This window comes from Filicampus tigris, chromosome 1 (genome assembly GCF_054856515.1).
Source record: "Filicampus tigris isolate MCC_2025a chromosome 1, RoL_Ftig_1.0, whole genome shotgun sequence".
NCBI lineage: Eukaryota > Metazoa > Chordata > Actinopteri > Syngnathiformes > Syngnathidae > Filicampus > Filicampus tigris.
The window spans coordinates 5,807,588-5,826,185 of NC_141217.1; the positions used below are offsets into that span (position 1 = coordinate 5,807,588).

An 18,598-nucleotide genomic window follows, 5' to 3' on the forward strand; every position below is an offset into this window, starting at 1 on the left:
ATATATATATACAGTATATATATATATATATATATATATATATATATATATATATATATATATACAGTACATATATATATACAGTATATATATATATATATATATATATATATATATATATATATATCAGTTTTATTTTATTTTCATCCGTCATCTGAGCTTTAATGAGACACTTGACACTGAGTTGACACTTGGCTGTGATTTTGGCGAGGCTGTGCCACAAGGTATTGATCTGGGAAATACATTCTTAAATTTTTCCACGTACCTACTTGCAATGTGTAGTAAGTAGTAAACGCCCAAATGGCGTTTGGTTCAATCTCTTGACAATGTCAACAAATGGAACCCCATAGCAAACAGCACTATAGTGGTCATTGTATGTAAGTGTAGGTAGCATATGATCTCGCGAGATATCGGCGGAAGTTCTCGTTTTGTCCGACATCGTTGCTGCTCTTTGCAGAAGGGCACGAAAAGTCCGAAACACGGTGCCCGGTGTGCGGACAACTTGGCTCTTCATTCATCAGCATGCTGTCCAGGCTTGTTATCGTTTCAGGTATGAACGCGTCAAGGTTTTGAAGGTAACGCAGAACAGTAACTTAGCCGTGACGCGACAAAGGAAAAGCACATATTGTGGGTAAAGCTGAAGGGTAAAGTGAAGGCCGCGCGTTGAATGAGTGAAAAGCTAGTATTAGCTAACGTCCCAAGCGAGGAGGACTTCTGAATACTTTGAACGTAAGGCATACATATTTGGGAGGTAGTTATTTGATATTCTCTTCGCGGTGCATAAATTGCTTTGCTTTTCAGCAGACGACGCAGTAGCCTTGGAATTCATAGTAGGTGGCGTGATAGCTCAATGCTTTACCGTAGATGTCACCTTTCTTGACAGCTAGCGTGGGGACTGCTTACTTTACTTGGTCGATGTGTATCCATGACAATCACATACTCATCATATTGTGCATCTTATTGTATGCCATCTTTTTTTAACATTACTACATTTAGCTCTTTTGTTTTATTTGTTCATAGCCCTTGCATGTCTTCAGGTGTCAAAAGTATGACGTAAAAAAAAAAAGATTGGTTCAAGTCAAAGTACTGATTAAGCTCGTATACTTAATAAGGCCTGACCGATATAGACTTTTTTAGGTCAATGCCGATTCCGATATTTGGTATTTATATAAGAAAAAAATCTCCTGATTCTTGGTGTTTTTTGAAAGTGCTAATATCGGTCGATTAAATTGAGCATCTGATGAATTGGTCGGGGCCTTATATATGTCGGACATTAGAACATGTACTATCTGATAATTTTCTATTAGTGAGTGTACATTTTTGTCTTGAAGGTCCAAAGGGTTATAAATTTGAGGAGGGCATACAAGTAAACCATACCACCATGAAGGTCTTGGGATCATTTCGTATTGGGTTGCTTGGTGAATTGAAAAAAAAATGACGTGGAGAAAGTAACCATCCAATATTAATTTTATTTTGTCTTGTTTGCAGCTAATGCCCTGAAAGGCAGCGGCCCCCTCGGAGCTGGGTGCGTGCTTAAAACAACAAACACAATAAACCATTGCAGATGATTTTGCACTGGTCATAGTTTTCCCTTGTACTTACTTTTATTTTGTTTTGTGTTTTTTGCTTTCCCATGTAGCCTGGTTCAGGTGTCTCGCTCCCTGCATGCATCATCCCAGAATCTGGCTCCGGTGCCCCCTCTGCCAGAGAAAGGAGGCAAAATCCGCCATGGCATCATCCCAGAGGAGTTTTTCCAGCTCTTGTACCCCAAAACTGGAGTGACGGGTTAGTTGTCTTCAACTGGAAGCATTACAGTGAACCCGTGGAGGGATAGGGACTGCTGTGCTTGTAATTGACACACATTGAAATGCAGTGAACCATTAAATAAAGTACTGATAACTATGATGATCACTTATCTATGGCAGGGATGAGCAACTTAAATGCTGAGGGGACCACCATTTTTCATCAGTGCTACTGGGTGTCTCACATGGGATTCCACACTTCCTAACCAGATGTATGACATCCGGGGGGAAATAATGTAAAACAAATACTGAAAACAAATTGTGAATAAGGCTAGGTTTAAACCGCAGGTCTTAATGCTCAATTTGTTTGGGGTTTTTTTGAAAAAAAAATTGAGGGTCTACTGTAATTGAGGGAACAAGATCAAACTGGGAAACTGCAAAAAAAAAAAAGTGATTTGAGGAGAGGGCTAATAGTTTTTCATGTCACTATAAATACGGTATTTTCATTTGTTTTGAGTAAAACAGTACATTTAAAAAATCATGGATAACACATTGCTCCAGGAACAATGGAATTGACTCAATTTAGAGATGCTGCTGCACCCCCAGCAGGTTGCTATCTGACAATGAAAGCATCCCCTGTCATCTAGGACCCTACATGCTGGGCACCGGCCTCATCCTCTACCTCCTCTCCAAGGAAATCTACGTCATCAACCACGAGACGTTTGCTGCTGCCTCCATTGGCGCCGTCATCATCTATGGCGTCAAGAAATTTGGCCCAAGTGTCGCAGCTTTTGCTGACAAACTCAATGAGGTCGGTGTATGTCTTGGATGGCATCTCTTCATGCAAATGTGGGACCTCCTATTTTAAGTAAGCTGCAAAGTTTCAGCAGCTTTGTACATGCAGTACACTCCTCACAAAAAGTCCTGAAAATTCAGGAGGAACCTAAAATTTAATCTTTATAGGTGAAATAATGTACAACTTAGAAACTTTTGAATACTCGTGGTCAACTGATCAATGTTTCATTAGTGCAAAAAGTACTGAAAATTTGAATAGTTGGACATTCAAAAGTTTAAAGAAGGTCAAATTATGTTTACATGTAAGGAATAGAGTCTGTTTTAGGCTCATTGCTAAAGCCGAAAACCCAACATCCCAGATTTGTTACTAATCTAGGTTTCTAAAATTGTGTTGTTTCTAGGAAAAAGTGGCCAAAGCTCAGGAGGTGAAAGACTCAGCCATGTCAAGCCTGACTCAGGCCATCGGCGATGAGACGAAGGAACAGTGGCGAGTTGAGGGCCGATCGATGCTTTTTGACGCGAAGAGGGTATGTTAGAATTTCTTCTCTTTGTGGACTATTATTATTAGAGCCATTCACAACTGTGGATAATTTTGATAAACCTAGCATGCATGTATTTGAAATGTGGGAGCAGGGCTTCATGTGCGCAATTGTTGCATTCTAGTTTGTAACCTGGCCTTCATTGGACTGTTATACTGCATCATTGAGACTTTTTGGCAGCCTCTGCTGGCGATAAGCAGAAATTACACCAATCAACAATGCCCATCAATTATACAATGCAATAAACTTTGTTTATATAGAGCTTTACAGAACATTTAACATAAAAAAAACAATACAACAGGACACAAAATATTGACAATAATACAATTATAACAAGTATTCCAACATATTCCTTGTGTGAAGCTGTTGTAGATGAAAGAAGAATCTACGTTTCCTTTTAACAGAGAAGTGACTGCAATTGTTTCTTTTTTAGAAATGGTGATGCACATTCGTCCTGTTGTTTTCATAGACACAATTCATAGCCCTGACTTGACTAAAGCGCACACAAGGAAATGAATCTGGGAAAAGTCGAGATGAGTTGGATCTAAAGGCCCTGATACACTAAAAAGACACTGGCCAACGCTTACCCCCTGTGGCGTCCGGCTGGCTGCCGGCACGTCACGCCACGCTGGCAAAACACACCGCAACGACAGACAGCGACGCTGACCATTAAAGTACCTTCTGCGCATGCATAAGATGTAATACCCTTCCATACCATCGGCGGCGGTAGTCACCATTTCTCATGGTTAGAAAACTCCAACCGGAAAGCTGTTGCCCGGGGGCGGATTATAACAACGTAAACAATGCATTCAGCTCCATTCTTCGCACACGATGAACTCCCACGCAAAGTAAACCATCACGTTCTTGACACGGTATTGTGAAATACATTGTCAACCCTCGCTCTTGTACTTGTAAGAGGATTAAGGCAGCGGAGGCGTGCTCACTGTTTTCCCGCCTTTGTCACTTTGCTAGCTAACAGCCAATCAGAGTGACCAAATATCACGACTGGTGACGCCGATTCAACATACGTAAACGCCCCCAAGACGCTTACAGACGGGTTACGACACTACGACTGTGGCCACTACACCGATCAGACGGCGCTTAAAGACGCCATGACGCTTCACGACCTCCGACGTCAGTTTGGTGTATCGGCCTTAAAGGCTGAAAATACACATTATGGCAAAATATGACGTGTGCTAGTTCCAATTGGTCCAACACACGAAGCAGTATTGGATTTGCACCAAAACAATGTATCAAATGTGGCGGTTTCTTTCAGGTAAGCCTGACCACAAGATGTGTTTTAGCTTGGGTCATCCAGCAAAGGCTGTGCAGTCACAATGTCCCTTTCCGCTCAGAACAATGTAGCCATGCTGTTGGAGACCAACTACAGGGAGAGGCTACACATGGTGACCAATGAGGTGAAAAAGCGCCTGGACTACCAGGTTGCCCTGCAGGATCTGCAGCGCCGCATGGCTCAAGAGCACATGGTCAACTGGGTGGAGAAGAACGTCGTGAGCAGCATCACGCCTCAGCAGGTAAGCTTTCTTCTCATCGGAATCTCACCAATTTCAGCTTTTTATGTGTTCTTCTCAAGGCCTGAACCAGGAAAGTATTTGAGCACTGATTGAGTTTGCCTTACATTGAACATAATTTAAGTTTCAAATATCTACACTTGAAATATTTTTTTTGTTTTCAAGAAAGTAACTTTAAAGTGGAATGTTTCTCAGTTTGACGCAAACGCCTACTCATCTTCGAAATACTGAAATTTTTGTCAATGTGACGTGAAGACGTTAAGAGGTACAGGAACGTAACAGAGTATAGTGTTGGTGGCAGTGCTTCACTTTTCTCATCATGCTAATCACCTTTGACATTGTTCTGTGCTGAAAATGTGCCGCGTGTCGTATTGAACTGCGCTTGTTGGTTGCTTTCCAGGAGAAGGAAAGCATCGCCAAGTGCATCACAGACCTGAAGGCTCTGGCCAAGGCCACTCAGGCCAAAGCTGTCGTCTAAACTGTCAAGTCTCTGGCGCCACTTGAACCTCCAACTCATTGTTCCAAAACGAGACGGGCACTTTTTTCTTTTCCAGAATAAACAATTTGCCCCTTAAAGTCGGTCTCTGTCACTCTTATGGGTGTGTACAGTATTTCCACATCAGCTGATAGTCAAATAAATGCTTGTCTTTACTCAACCTCAATGGTCTGATTGTTTTTTTTTGTTTTGTTTTGTTTTTTGGGGATGTCCTGTTCCAGGCATAGCCACACAAAGTTTACACTTGACCAAGTAATTATACAATGATGAGTGTTTTCTGAAGTCTTGGCAACCGTTGTACCTTGCAAGGAAACCACCAGTGTTTGGAAACCTTTGGACTCATAATGAACACTTCAAATAGCATTCAACCTGTGACAAGGGGCCAAGCCTGCTGATCTTTGATCACGACACATCTAAGCAGGAAGTGATGGGAGTAGTTTGCGTTTACGCCGTGTGAGGAAGACACGTTCCCTACTATGGAATAATGCCGCTGGAGCAAAGCTGACAGGTAGTAAACTACTAGTGATTTCAAACATTTAAATTTCCGATGAGTCTTACTGACGTCTTTTGATGTAGCGTTTTTGTGTCGCATAGATTTGTGGCTCCAAAGGAAATGGACAAACGTATTTGATTCATAATAATTTATCTTGTGCCACAATCATTTGATTGATGATTATTTTTTTAAGTTTAAGCAAAGTAGATGTGACCTCGTCTTCTTTTCCTTTCGGCATGTCCCATTAGGGGTCACAACAGTTGACCTTATGTAGTAAATGTATACATTATACAGTCGCGTGCTTATTTTGTAAGATTGTTCATGAGGGAAACTTCGGCTGTATATCTTGTAACTCATTAACAGGATTAAAAACATTTGCTTTTATTTGTTTTAACATGTCCAGATAGGTAAATACAGCCATTCATCGAAGAGTTTATAATTAACCTGCCTGTTTATTCTAAAGTGTACATGTGATATGTAATACAATACATCATATCTTGACACATGATCAAATGGGTTCTTTCCAGGTTTGGCGTGAGAGTGCTGTTTATGAATTTACTTGGAAAACCACAAAAGAGAAGAAGATAGAAAATGTTGACAAACTCTCGTCCCTTTTCTTACTCCCCACGGTCAGTGTCATATTTTGATTCACAAATTAACACATTGGTGTTAATTTGCATGATTTCGTTTTTAGGAAGGATGGGTAGGAACATAATGGAAAAATAGCTTTTTATATGTTTGTATGTAAATAGTTCTGTGTCTGGAGTGCCTGCCCGCCTCTAAACTTTTCAATATTGATTAAAAACTGACTGAGTTATCTTCCTATTTATGAAAATGTTTGCAATCCGTTCAGCATTTCTGCCCCACTCTTATGAAACAGTAAGGCTAAACATAACCACCCCCACACTTGAGTTTCTCCACAAATAACACAATATGCTTGGCTAGCAGCGGCCAAGACACTATCATGTCAAAGTCACTAGGTAAGCAGAGCTGCAGTGTTAGCACAGATTATCTAACAGTGTTACAGCAATAGCTTCTGATAACTAGTACATATGTCCACACCGCGACACGGATTGACGAGTGTATTCAATTTTCAATTTCAAACCTTTAAAGATCTTTGCGGACAAGCCCTCATTTTCTGTGACTTCGAGAAGATATAGTGCAGAAACAGAAAAAAAAATGGAGTAAACGTTTTTAAAATGTGGTATGACCAGTGTATTTCAGTGCTTTTTTGATGAAATGTTGCCTCAGCCAGTGACAACGCAATGGAATATCTTTGGGCGCTCCCATTAAGTAGGTGGGGGAAAAATATAGTTGTATTAGGATTTCAGCATTAGCGCCCTATAAATATTTGTGTGACAGCTCTGGGAAATAGGAGGGAGAAGGTGGACTGTTTGTGTTTGCTTCAGTACTACTACTTTATTGTATTCTGGGAATCACATTTTCCTTTAAAACACGCACACACAGAAACAATGTGCTGCACATGTAGGCTACATAGTGTTCAATAAAAGACCTTAAAGTGGAAGTCAACCCAAACATATTTTTTTCCGAGAATATGTTCTATGTAAGACCACTAGTTGAAACAGGGCATTCTGATAAATATTGCGTTTGTGAAATAAGTGTTAATCCACCCGTTTTTAGCCATCTCTGGGGGCAGCCATTTTGTCTTCTGTCGACTGAAATGACATCACAATTGCTCACAACGACCAATCACGGCTCAGATTCAGAAAACAGGTCAGCCGCGATTGGTCTTTGTGAGCAGTTGTGATGTCACTTTCAGTCGACAGAAGACAAAATGGCCGCCCCCAGAGATGGCTAAAAACAAGTGCATTTTGCTGCTTAACTTATATTCCACAAACGCAAAATTAATCAGAATGCCATGTTTCAACCTGCTGGTAACATCTTGTTGAAAAAAAGATGTTTGGGTTGACTTCCGCTTTACATTGTGTTTCAGGGGTTTCCCACCGGAAGAGTTCCCTCAGTCGAGGTGGGCTTTCCAACAAGACAATTCCAGCTGGTCCTCACCTCAGAGCCATCAGAGAAATTTGTCCAGACTGAGTGCCAAATCCATATACAGTATGTTGATTACATGACAAAACACCATTTGAACATTTTTCCAAAATCCTTCATAGGATTGAACATTATCCTTACTAAGTTACTAGTAAAACAAGACAGTGCACCACTAGAATGACTGCATCTTCACAGTAACGTTTTGTTTCGTACCACTAATACAATTTTATTTAGCTTAAGGTCCATGTACTAGTATGTGCTTTGTTGTCACTAGAGGGACAACCTTTGTCATTGTGGGCTTGCGCCCTAGTGTCTATACTAGTGTGCTGAAATGTCCTCCTCACTGAAAAAAAAAGGAAAACCTATTAAGCCTTTATTTACAACAGGATATCCAGCGAAAAGTTCATGTACTAATAACCTCACTAGTAAGACAATTCAGCACACTAGTAGGACAAGCTACATGTTACTAGTGAGTCAAAACTTTATTAGTTGAAACCTGTATGCTACTAGATCTACTCAACTCATTATAAAGTTTTGCTAATTAACATCAAGCGTTTCATTTGTAATACTAGTTGCGTGTTGATGTCAACTAGTGCACCGTTTTGCTTTACTAGTATCGTAGTGGTTCTACTAGGATGCCAAAGTTTGTCAGTAGAAATTTCATACAGCAATGAAAATCAGTATTGGAAAAAAATGAAGGACAAAGTAGTAAGACAGTCATTTTACTAGTGCACTGAATTGTCTTAGCATGGACAAAGAACATAACATGGTCCTGAAGCTAGCTGTCAAGGATATTGAATAAATGTTTTCCATACCTAAAACTGGGGCATCTTGTAACTTCCAAATTTTGCATCAAGTGCAGAGAAAGGAATACTCGGAGGTGCTGAGCAAGCAGCCGGACAACCTTAACGTCAGAGTGGAGGTAAAGTCAACGGCGTTGCGCCCCAACGTGATTCTTTGCTTCCGCCCAAACTCACCGCCTCACGTTCTGACCCCCACGCAGCACCTGCTCACCTGCGAGCTGGATGGCCAGCAGCTGACCACTGCGGACGACTGCGTGGCCAAGCTCAAGCGGCTGAACGCCAAAGGTCGCCTGTGGCCTCAGGAGATGATCATGGAGGCGCAAGGAGGCTACTTCTTGCTACTTGACAAGGAGAGCAAAGTTAGTAGCGCCATTCATCCATTTCCTACATTGCTTGTTAGTCGCAGTTGACTTTGGGCACCCACAACTTTGTAATTAAAAACCTTGTTTGCTAATCATACTTTAATACTGAGAGCAAAGGTGGGGCAGGATGATGGAAAGAACTGTTTAAAAAAAGATGGCAAATGAGAGTGCTCTTCTACTTACGATATACACCCCCGCTTTCTCGGCTGAAAGGCAGAGCTGGAGGCTGTGCCGCTGATCAACATCCAGCAGACCAAAGCTGTGTTGGACAGCTGTGCTTACGACTCCCTGCTGTTGGTCACCGCCAGGGAACGTAGCAAGCGCTTCCCCCAGGTCTTCATTTTCCAGTGTGAGGAGGCTGGGGTGAGTCCTCGTCCGACAAGGACGTGTTGTTGTCCCTCGGCTCGGTCAACAGGCCAAACATTTTCGGACGGGTACCTCACTTTACTTGCAGCCTTGCACCACCAGGCACTATGTGCAGTCATGATCGAACAGCTTGAAAACTACGAATGAACGCAATATTAGTGAAGAATACAACCTTATACCTTGTTCCGCTTGCTAATCTAAAATTCAAGAGTTGAACTTTGTTTCAACTTTCTGTAGCTTTGGTCTATCATGACGATTCAGGATTTATGTTCTGTTGTGTCCTGCAGCTTTTCTTTCCCAAGTCATTAGAGAGAACTAGTAGTTCCTCCCTATGACCACCCAGCTCAAATCTAATGTCATTGTCGAAAAGTTTGGTGTCATGGAGTACATGTCATTTACACGGTGTTCCTTCTGGGCAAAAAAACAACAAAAACAAAAGTTTGATTTTTATGATAAGCTAAAGCATTTTTTTTTAAATTTCTTAACAGGCAGACCTTCTCAAGAGTGACTTGGATAAGTTTGTCCAAAGGGGAAGCGGTACTGTGGAACCACGCAGAGAGCAGCCAGTCATCAGGTACGAGAGCCCCGTCCAGACACAGTGGAAGCGCAAGCGCAAATGATATTGGTTTTACTCCTTCCTGTTTCGCAGGAGTGAGAACATCACCGGCCTTCAACGTCCCGGGAGCTTCCAGCAGGCTGCCCCTCGTGCTGTGCAAGAAAGAAACCCGCCGCTGCCGCTGGGGCGGCCTATCCCGCAGTGGGCTGACAGAGAACCTGGTAAACTTTGCACTTTTTGCAATTTTTGCAGTCATCTCACTAGTGTAAGTGTACCTAATGTTGTGGCCGCTGAGCGGGAATGTTGCTCTCTGCAACGACACTTTTGCTCCTTCATGCTTCAGCAAGTCCCCACCGGGCTGCACCTCGTGTTGCGCCGAGAGAGAGAATCCTGCCGCCGTCGGAGCGCTCCCTCCCTCAGTGGAGCCACAGAGAACCTGGTAAGCAGACTTCAAGGACAATTCACATCACGAATTGAATTCTGATTTCATAAAAATGCAGATGTTCAGTTTTGATTGACACAGTCATAGAGGTACCGTATCAATTTCACAATACAGTATGTATGTGTTTGCATGGAAAGCTCTTTGAGCATTTATTCAATAGATTATACAATATACAATTTTATTTGTATAGTGCATTCACAACATTCTGTACTCGAATAATAGTACAATTACTTGTATAAAAGTACTCATTCAAATAATTACTCAGGTAAAAGTGGACAGGCTTTGAAATGTACTTCGTGAGTAAAAGTAAAAAGTATTTTTACCAGATGTTTCCTCCTCACGTCATATAATTTGAAAGATCATCACTTAACACAGCCTTTAAACTGACTGGATTGTTTTTTTGGGTTCTCAAACTTCAAAATTTCCAACGTCTTCCTGAGAGCAAACAAATGGAACCAAATGGTCAACCACATTAATAGAGCATGCTATGCTAAACTAACATCATTAGCTAACGAAGCTAACGAAAGGGTCATGATTTAGCTTTACGTCGACGTGTTTTCTCAGATTGGACGGGGAATTCTTGAAGGCGGCAAGCTTGTGGACTTTATGTTTACACAGGACACAATGCATTCGCCAAGAATCCTACGACAACACACTCCACGTCGTCGATTATTTTACTTCTCCTTACTTTCCAATTAAATGATCTTCTGTAGCGGGTATCATAGCGTCTTTTTGCCTAAGATAGAGCCAATCACAATCTGTGAAGTCCGGGACTGAGTGTAACCCTTCATATGATTGGCGGAGCCACCGACATTGGTGTAATTTATTTTTAATTGTCATGCATCATGTCAAACATAAGTAATCGAGTAAAAAGTACAGATACTGGTGTTAAAATGTAACGGATAAAAGTAAAAAATAAATACTCAGTGAATTACAAAGTACTGGAGAAAACTTGTGATTAGACTAGTGGAGGTGCATAGAACAACAGAGGACACACCCTGGATTTGGTTATAACCTATGGCTTGTCTGCTGGTGTGTCCTCTGTTGTTGACTTGGCAGTGTCAGACCACTACTGTGTCTATTTTAACATCGCCAGTTTTAACCATCTAGCAGTCCCGGTCAGAACAGTGAAGAAACGCTACCTATCTTCTGAGGTGGCAGCAAATTTTATCGAGATCTTAAAAAACACTCCTGCTGACATTTTACCTGCACCCTGTGATCTTATTGTTGACAATTTTAACCTACATCTTAAATCATCATTAGATTCAGTAGCTCCACTTTTAATTAAAACAACAAAAACAAAGACTGTACCCCCGTGGAGAAACAATGCTATCAAAATATCAAAGAGAAAATGCAGGAGTGCAGAGAGGAGGTGGAGAAAAAGTAAACTTACAGTACACTATGAAATTTTATGCGAACAACTGAAATCTTACAATAAAACAGTAAAACTGGCAAGATCTTCCTATTTCTCAAACCTCATTACAGTCAATAAAAACAACCCCAGGGTTCTCTTCTCCACCTTTGAACTTTTAACTAGTTCTGATTTTAATAAGTCCCCACAGAGACCAACAGATGCTCTCTGTGAGGACTTTGCAGACCACTTCAGAAGTAAAATCGATGACATAAGATCCAGTCTTTTAGCCCGTCAAAACACAAGTTTTAATAAACCCGGACAATCATATTTACATGAGGAAACACTGGAAAGTTTTGCCCTGGTTGATGCAAGGACACTTGTTCGAGTTTTCTCCCAGGTAAACCCAACAACCTGCCTTTTGGATCCAATTCCCACATTTCTTTTTAAGACATTTTATGGATTTTTTGAAGAACAAATTTTAAATATAGTCAATTGCTCTCTTCAGACAGGCGTCTTCCCAGCTGCCTTTAAAACGGCGGTGGTGAAGCCCCTTCTGAAGAAGAGCGGTTCTGACCCGAGCGTTTTTAATAACTACAGACCCGTATCCAACTTACCGTTTTTAAGTAAGATTTTAGAAAAACTGGTTTTCATCCAGTTGAATCATTTTTTAAATACAAATAATATTTTGGAGAAATATCAATCTGGTTTTAGGATGAACCACAGTACGGAGACTGCTCTTTTAAGGATCTTAAATGATATTAGGTGCACTGCAGACGTGAGAAAACTCACAGTCTTGGTGCTACTGGATCTAAGCGCTGCTTTTGATACAGTAGATCACCAAATTTTATTAAATAGACTTAAAAATCTAGTGGGCATCTCTGGTACTGTTTTTGACTGGTTTTATTCCTATCTCACAGACCGATATTTCTTTGTAAGTATGGATACTTGTTCCTCTAAAACTCATGAAATTAAATGTGGGGTTCCTCAAGGTTCGATTTTAGGCCCCTTACTTTTTAATCTTTATATGCTTCCCCTCGGGGATGTCATCAGGGGACACGGCATCAGCTTTCACAGCTATGCTGATGACACGCAGCTGTATATTGCCGTGTCTCCTGATGACACAGGACCCATTGATACCCTTTTAAATTGCATTTTAGATATCAAGTCATGGATGGCAGATAATTTCCTACAGCTCAATGAGGACAAGACTGAGGTCTTAGTTATCGGTCCCGAAGGTCAGAGAGAGAAGCTTTTACCAAAACTACACATTTTTAATCCCTCACACTGTGTGAAGAACCTTGGCGTCATTTTTGACTCTGAGCTCAGTTTTATTCCTCATATTAAAAATGTAACCAAGATTGGTTTTTATCACCTTAAGAATATCGCCAGAGTCCGCCCGTTTCTCTCTCAGGCTAACACGGAAGTGCTGATGCATGCCTTTATTTCCTGTCGTTTAGATTACTGTAATGCCCTGCTCTCTGGCCTCCCGAAAAAGAGCATTTCACCACTGCAACTACTGCAGAATTCAGCCGCTCGGGTGCTGACGAGAACCAGAGGGCGGGAGCACATTACGCCAGTTTTGAAATTGCTGCATTGGCTCCCTGTGTGTTTCAGGATCGATTTTAAAGTACTTTTATTAGTTTATAAATGTGTTAATGGTCTTGGGCCATCTTATTTATCTGATTTGCTTTTATCATACCAGCCCTCGCGGATCCTGGGGTCCTCTGGCGCCGGCCTTTTATTTATTCCAAGGGTGAGGACCAAAATGCATGGCGAGGCTGCATTCAGCCATTTTGGTCCTCACCTTTGGAATAGCCTGCCAGAGGATGTCAGGTCTGCAGAGACTGTTGATATTTTTAAGAGGAAGCTCAAGACACACCTTTTTAGTTTGGCTTTCAACAACTTTTAAATAATTTATCTTTTCTTTTGATTGAAGATAATTCTATGTTTTGCTTTGAATGTTTTAAAGCACTTTGAGTTGCATTTTTATGTATGAAAAGTGCTATATAAATAAAATGTGATTGAAATGTGATTGATTGATATTATTGTGAAGTACATTTTTGGGTTGACTTCACCTTTAATGTCGTTTCCAGGCTGTGTATGATTATGATATCATTAAAAAAAAAAAATCTCAATTCCTAGATATTCCTCCTTCCCCTCATTTTTACGCCCCACAAGAAGAAGCCGAGCACCAGCGTGATCTTGGTGGACCCCGCGGCCCTCCACATGTTGCCGAGCTGACAGACGTTGAGAGGAACACGGTCAGAGTTGCCATGAGAAGCAGATGCTGTTGTGGTCACAAGTTTACATATAGTTACCATGGGCATCAACTTGCCATAGTTGTGTGTGGGGTGTTTGTGTTTGGCGATGTGTCTGCTGCATCCACAGGTCTGGACACTAATGAACAAGTGACTAATTCAGCAGCTTGGTGATGAAGTGCTGCCTCCACGAGTGAAAATTCCATTCTTTCTTTATGGGTACCGGCTAGACGGTTAAAGCAATACATGACTCAAAAGTCATTTTCCTTCATTCTAGTAGGCGTGTGTGAATATTAATAGTGCAAATACCAATGCCATCTAATTCCCTGAAAAATAGCTATCCCATTAAGAATCAAAATAATGACATACCCTGTACGCTGCCATATTGGACATTTTTGATGAGTTCATGTACAGTATTGACTCTGTGACGTGTTTTGTGCTGCAACACGCTTCTGTTCATTTTGGAATTGTTTCCTTGTCTATTGTGCTATAAAAAAAATCCACAGAGGTACACGTGCAAAGGCGCACAGGAAGGCCTTAGCCAAGATTCGAAACCCAAATCTTAAAACTGTGAGGCAGATGTGCCACCAAATTCGAGCCTGTGTTGTGTGTAATGTTAACCCTGTGTGGATCCAGACTAAATGCAGTTAAAAATGGAAACTGAGGCACTCAAAGTATTTTCAATGAAAAGGCCTCTATTTTAACATGGCCAATTGGAGAAAAATGCCTACGCGTTTCAGCCTTGGTAGGCCTTCATCAGAGCAAGCTTGAGTGGACTAGCATGGAACTGCTTTTATACAAGAAAGTCACATGATCTATGTGGGCTGGACCCATGCAGTCAGCTGGTGTAAAGCATCCAATCAGCAAAATCCCAAAAGCAACTACTGTACTGTTATGATTTAAGATAGTGTCGTCCAATCAGTCACTAAATATGTCATCCATGCCCATGATGACTATATGTCAACTTTTGAGCACAGGTGTACATGTCACACCTCTCGCAGCTGTGCAAGAATTTCACTGGCTTGTGTTCCGTTCCCGCAGGAGATTTTAAACCACATTTTGAATGATCTGGAGACCTTCATGGGCAAGGTGCTCACTGCGACGACTGCGACCCCCCCGCAGGTCGACAAAAGCAAAAAGAAAGGCATGTTTGTCAAAAAGAACCCTATCAGCCCAGGTAAAGTCTGATTCCCTCTCAGTTGTCATCAGGGGCGGAGCCAGAACGTGACTAATGGGTGGGCCTGGAAAAATCAGGGTGGGCCTAAATCTGTCCCTCACTGAGCACAATCTTCCTGTCCCGACACTTCGTATATTCAAATAAAATGACAAACTGAATAATATGAAGTTCAGATCAGCCTTAGACAACCACAATTATGCCATTCTTAATATTCAATAAAAAAAAACACAACAAAACACAAATTCAAAAATAATTGAATAATCATTTCCTAAAAATTTTAAAGTACATTTTTTTTCATGAATCTCACTGAGTGGGCAGCCTGTCGATCTGGTTGGGCCTGTGCACACCCAGGCCCACCCATGGCTCCGCCCCTGGTTTTCATGACGCATAAGACGGACCCCGCATTCAACTTGACCTGTTTCTTTGCCTCCAGCTGCTCGTCTGCCCCCTCCTCAGGAATTTATCTCCTGTCTTCAGAAAATCAAATACGGATTCAACCTATTGGTAAGTAAGCAGATTTCCCCCTGACTGCACTGCACAGACAACACGTGCGTGTGTGTGACTGCAAACGTGCGCTGTTTCAACAGGGCCTGCTGGATGGCTCACTGGTCAACACCAGCGCCTCTGACTACATCCACTTCTTCTTCAGCAGTTTAGCGACAGTGAGTCAATCATCGTAATACATCAGAATATGTACATCTCTTCACTCATCATTCGCCTTAAGTAGAAATATGTTAGTTAAACATGACTCTGGCAAAGTTAGAAGTACTGAAATAAAAAGTACACTCTGAAATCCGGAGCTGGGCATTTTACTAAAAATCCGCCGTCCGTCTATCCGCCTTTTTGTCCGACCAAATAGTAATCGCCTATTGGCCGGCCCGCCTGTCGTTTCAAACGGGCTTCCGTTAGCGTTTCCCTCTAGCGACTTCGACCGACTTACACTTTTTTTTGATATATTTGCTATCAAAACAATGTTTACATAGCTTTGCTAACATAAACTGAGTTAACAAAATTGCTAAAATAACTAATGATAAAAACTGAAAAAAAAAAAAAAATCCGCCCTTCTTGTAGATATCTGTTTCTAAATATCGAGAGTAAATTAAAAAAAAGCCTTCAGAAAAATAAATACTCAAGTACTGATACTTGAAAAAGCTACTTAAAGCGGAAGTCAATTCAGAAATGTACTTTAATATAGTATGTCCTATACACCCCCACAAGTCTAAACACAGCATTCTGATTAATCTTGCGTTTGTAGACGATGAATTAAGCAGGGAAATTCACCCATTTTTATCCATTTCAGGGGACAGCCATTTTCCCACTTGCTGTCGACTGAAAATGACATCACTGTGCCTAAGGCAATCGTCACATGACCAAACCCAGAAAACAGGTGACCCGCGATGTGGTTGTTTCATGGGCCCTTTGGCACTGTGATGTCATTTTCAGTTGACAGCAAACTACAAAATGGCCGCCCGCTATGATTGATATTACACAATACAATACAATACAATTTTATTTGTATAGCGCATTTCACAACAGCTAGAATGCAATTTTAATCAGATTACTGTGTTTAGCCTAGTGGGGTCACATATACAGGCTACAGAACTTATTATTGTCAAGAAAATTTGGGACTTGACTTCCCTTGAAGCAATTTTATTCAGATGAAGAATACAGTATTATTCCCACTGCAAGAAAGATTCCTTTCATTTCCTGCACAGATCCTGCCTCACTACCACGCCCACCTGCCCCCGACCGTGCTCTCCCCCCTGCTGACGGAGGCGTCCCTTCGGCTGCTCAGGCAGGTGGTCAGCCCGGAGGAGGACCATCTCTGGAGGTCTCTGGGAGACAGCTGGAACATTCCCAGGTAGCAACACAGCATTTTTATCCTTTCATGTGTCTCAACTGCTTTCCTAACAGTCCACCTTCGAGATACGATATCCCAGGACACACCCTGACGGCGGGTGTGGACTGCTGATATGGGAGGGGAAAGTTGAAGCAGTGACGTCAGGTTTGCATGACAAGTGGAAAATATTGTGGTTCACTTCCAACATCAACTGGAGGTGATGAAATGGATGTCATGGAAACAGAATAACAAACAAATGAGCTTGCTCCATTCAAGTGTTGACACCAGCACTCTTGTTTAATGTCACACGGATGATATTATTACTCTTGTGTTCGGATGCTGTCCTCGTTGCTGCTCTAAACCCGCACTCTATCATGTCTTCCTCGTAGGTCTCGATGGCCCGATGATGACGTCCCGCCTTACATCCCAGAGTTCTACGACGGCTGGCGGCCGCCTGCCCCGCCGCACAAGCCCGCCCAACCCCCTCATCAGAACGGCCAAGTGAGCAGGAGCAGCAGCCAGCGCTTACCAGCGGGACGACCCGACGGCAACGCCAAGGAAGGTCGCGGCCACATGCGGGTCGTTTATGACTTCATGGCTCGCAACAACAGAGAGCTCACTGTTATGAAGGGTGAAGTGGTTGAGGTGAGATGATGTTAACTGTGGTTGGCATAGAAACAGATGTTGGTATTATTTTGCTCAGTGATTCTCAAACGTTGGTTTTTCGAATTTGGATTCAAGGATTTTGCAACGAATGATGTCATATTTTAAAAGTGTACCTATGCGTACATGGTGAGGTGGCCAATTTGCCAAAAAGGCAAACGTTAGCTACTCCTCCTTGCCTAACTCTGATACGATTGTGAGAGATCACATCAAGGGTTCCTGTACCCGACATGTTTGAGAACACCTGATTCAGTTAACTTTATGCTCTTTGAAAAGGTGGTTCAAAGGTCCAAGCAATGGTGGCTTGTGCGTAACAACCGTTCGATGGAAGGCAACGTTCCTCAGAATGTTCTGGAGCCTGTGAGGAGCGGCTTGCCTGCGGAGGAAATGGTACACTCATGTTACTGTGTTGAGGAATGATTGCATAATTAGCATGTGGATTCATTCACTGTTACTCATCTTGGCACAGCGCCCACCTCATGGTCCCCCAAGTCTTGACGTGATCTCCTCACCTGCAGAGGTCAGAGCATGGCTGCAGTACAAAGGCTTCTCCAAAATGTGAGCAAAATGGTTCAGACGGAGGTCTTTGTTGTGTTTCCCGCGCATGATGATGATGATGATGATGACGCGCTTTTGTATGGTGCAGAACCGTGGCCAGCCTCGGGGTGCTGACTGGTAAAATGCTGCTGCAGATGGGCAAGAATGAGATGAGGACTGTGTGTCCAGAAGAAGGAGCCAAAGTCTTCTTCCAACTTCAGGCTATTAAATCAGCTATTGCAGTAAGTGTGCCTACATACAAATCTACACAAACACACACTTACTTGACTCTAAACTTACTTTCTTTTCACTGCAGCTTGCCAGTGAACCATCAGGCCCGTATGATATCCCCTACTAATGACCAACCACCATTCCCCCCCTGCCCACCTTAATTTTCATCCACTGATCAGCATCCCATCTGAATTAGTCTAATCTTTTTGTGTTATGAAACCTATAGCCTTTTTTTTTTTTGATGGTGTATGCATTAATCCAATTACACATTTATGAAGAAAAAAAAAAACAAGTTGATCAGAAATATTTTAAAAGACTTAGTTTGTGGAAAAAAAATGTTGCCGAATTAATTTATGGACACCATGTAATTTATTCCAAGACAGAAGTCAATAAAGTTGCAAA

At 41.9% G+C, this 18,598-nt stretch overlaps 2 protein-coding genes across 2 annotated transcripts; both read left to right on the top strand.

Moving 5' to 3' along the window:
• The first annotated feature begins 385 nt into the window (after positions 1-385).
• atp5pb (ATP synthase peripheral stalk-membrane subunit b) lies at positions 386-5,264 on the top strand. The gene is made up of 7 exons (XM_086048983.1): positions 386-550; positions 1,489-1,525; positions 1,640-1,785; positions 2,390-2,553; positions 2,939-3,064; positions 4,432-4,611; positions 5,009-5,264. The coding sequence occupies exons 1-7, from the start codon at positions 523-525 to the stop codon at positions 5,084-5,086; spliced, it is 759 nt and encodes a 252-aa protein (XP_085905109.1). The 5' UTR covers positions 386-522; the 3' UTR covers positions 5,087-5,264.
• A 209-nt stretch (positions 5,265-5,473) lies between these two features.
• eps8l3b (EPS8 signaling adaptor L3b) lies at positions 5,474-18,596 on the top strand. The gene is made up of 19 exons (XM_086048991.1): positions 5,474-5,612; positions 6,125-6,226; positions 7,552-7,673; positions 8,465-8,529; positions 8,611-8,769; positions 8,986-9,135; positions 9,627-9,712; positions 9,788-9,915; positions 10,038-10,133; positions 13,633-13,751; positions 14,790-14,925; positions 15,359-15,429; positions 15,513-15,587; positions 16,641-16,786; positions 17,155-17,410; positions 17,705-17,818; positions 17,898-17,986; positions 18,075-18,207; positions 18,282-18,596. Exons 2-19 carry the CDS (start codon positions 6,189-6,191, stop codon positions 18,321-18,323), a joined length of 2,025 nt encoding a protein of 674 aa, XP_085905117.1. The 5' UTR covers positions 5,474-5,612; positions 6,125-6,188; the 3' UTR covers positions 18,324-18,596.
• Positions 18,597-18,598: the final 2 nt, after the last annotated feature.

What these genes read in the sequence shown, in the direction of transcription:
- eps8l3b (XM_086048991.1), top strand. Translation starts at nt 6,189, where the DNA reads ATGTTGACAAACTCTCGTCCCTTTTCTTACTCCCCACG. An exon ending in GTGGAGCCACAGAGAACCTG is followed by an intron (nt 10,134 to 13,632) that starts GTAAGCAGACTT and finishes CTCAATTCCTAG; the next exon opens with ATATTCCTCCTTCCCCTCAT. An exon ending in CTATTAAATCAGCTATTGCA is followed by an intron (nt 18,208 to 18,281) that starts GTAAGTGTGCCT and finishes TTTTCACTGCAG; the next exon opens with CTTGCCAGTGAACCATCAGG.
- atp5pb (XM_086048983.1), top strand. Translation starts at nt 523, where the DNA reads ATGCTGTCCAGGCTTGTTATCGTTTCAG. An exon ending in CAGGCTTGTTATCGTTTCAG is followed by an intron (nt 551 to 1,488) that starts GTATGAACGCGT and finishes TCTTGTTTGCAG; the next exon opens with CTAATGCCCTGAAAGGCAGC. An exon ending in TGCTTTTTGACGCGAAGAGG is followed by an intron (nt 3,065 to 4,431) that starts GTATGTTAGAAT and finishes CTTTCCGCTCAG; the next exon opens with AACAATGTAGCCATGCTGTT.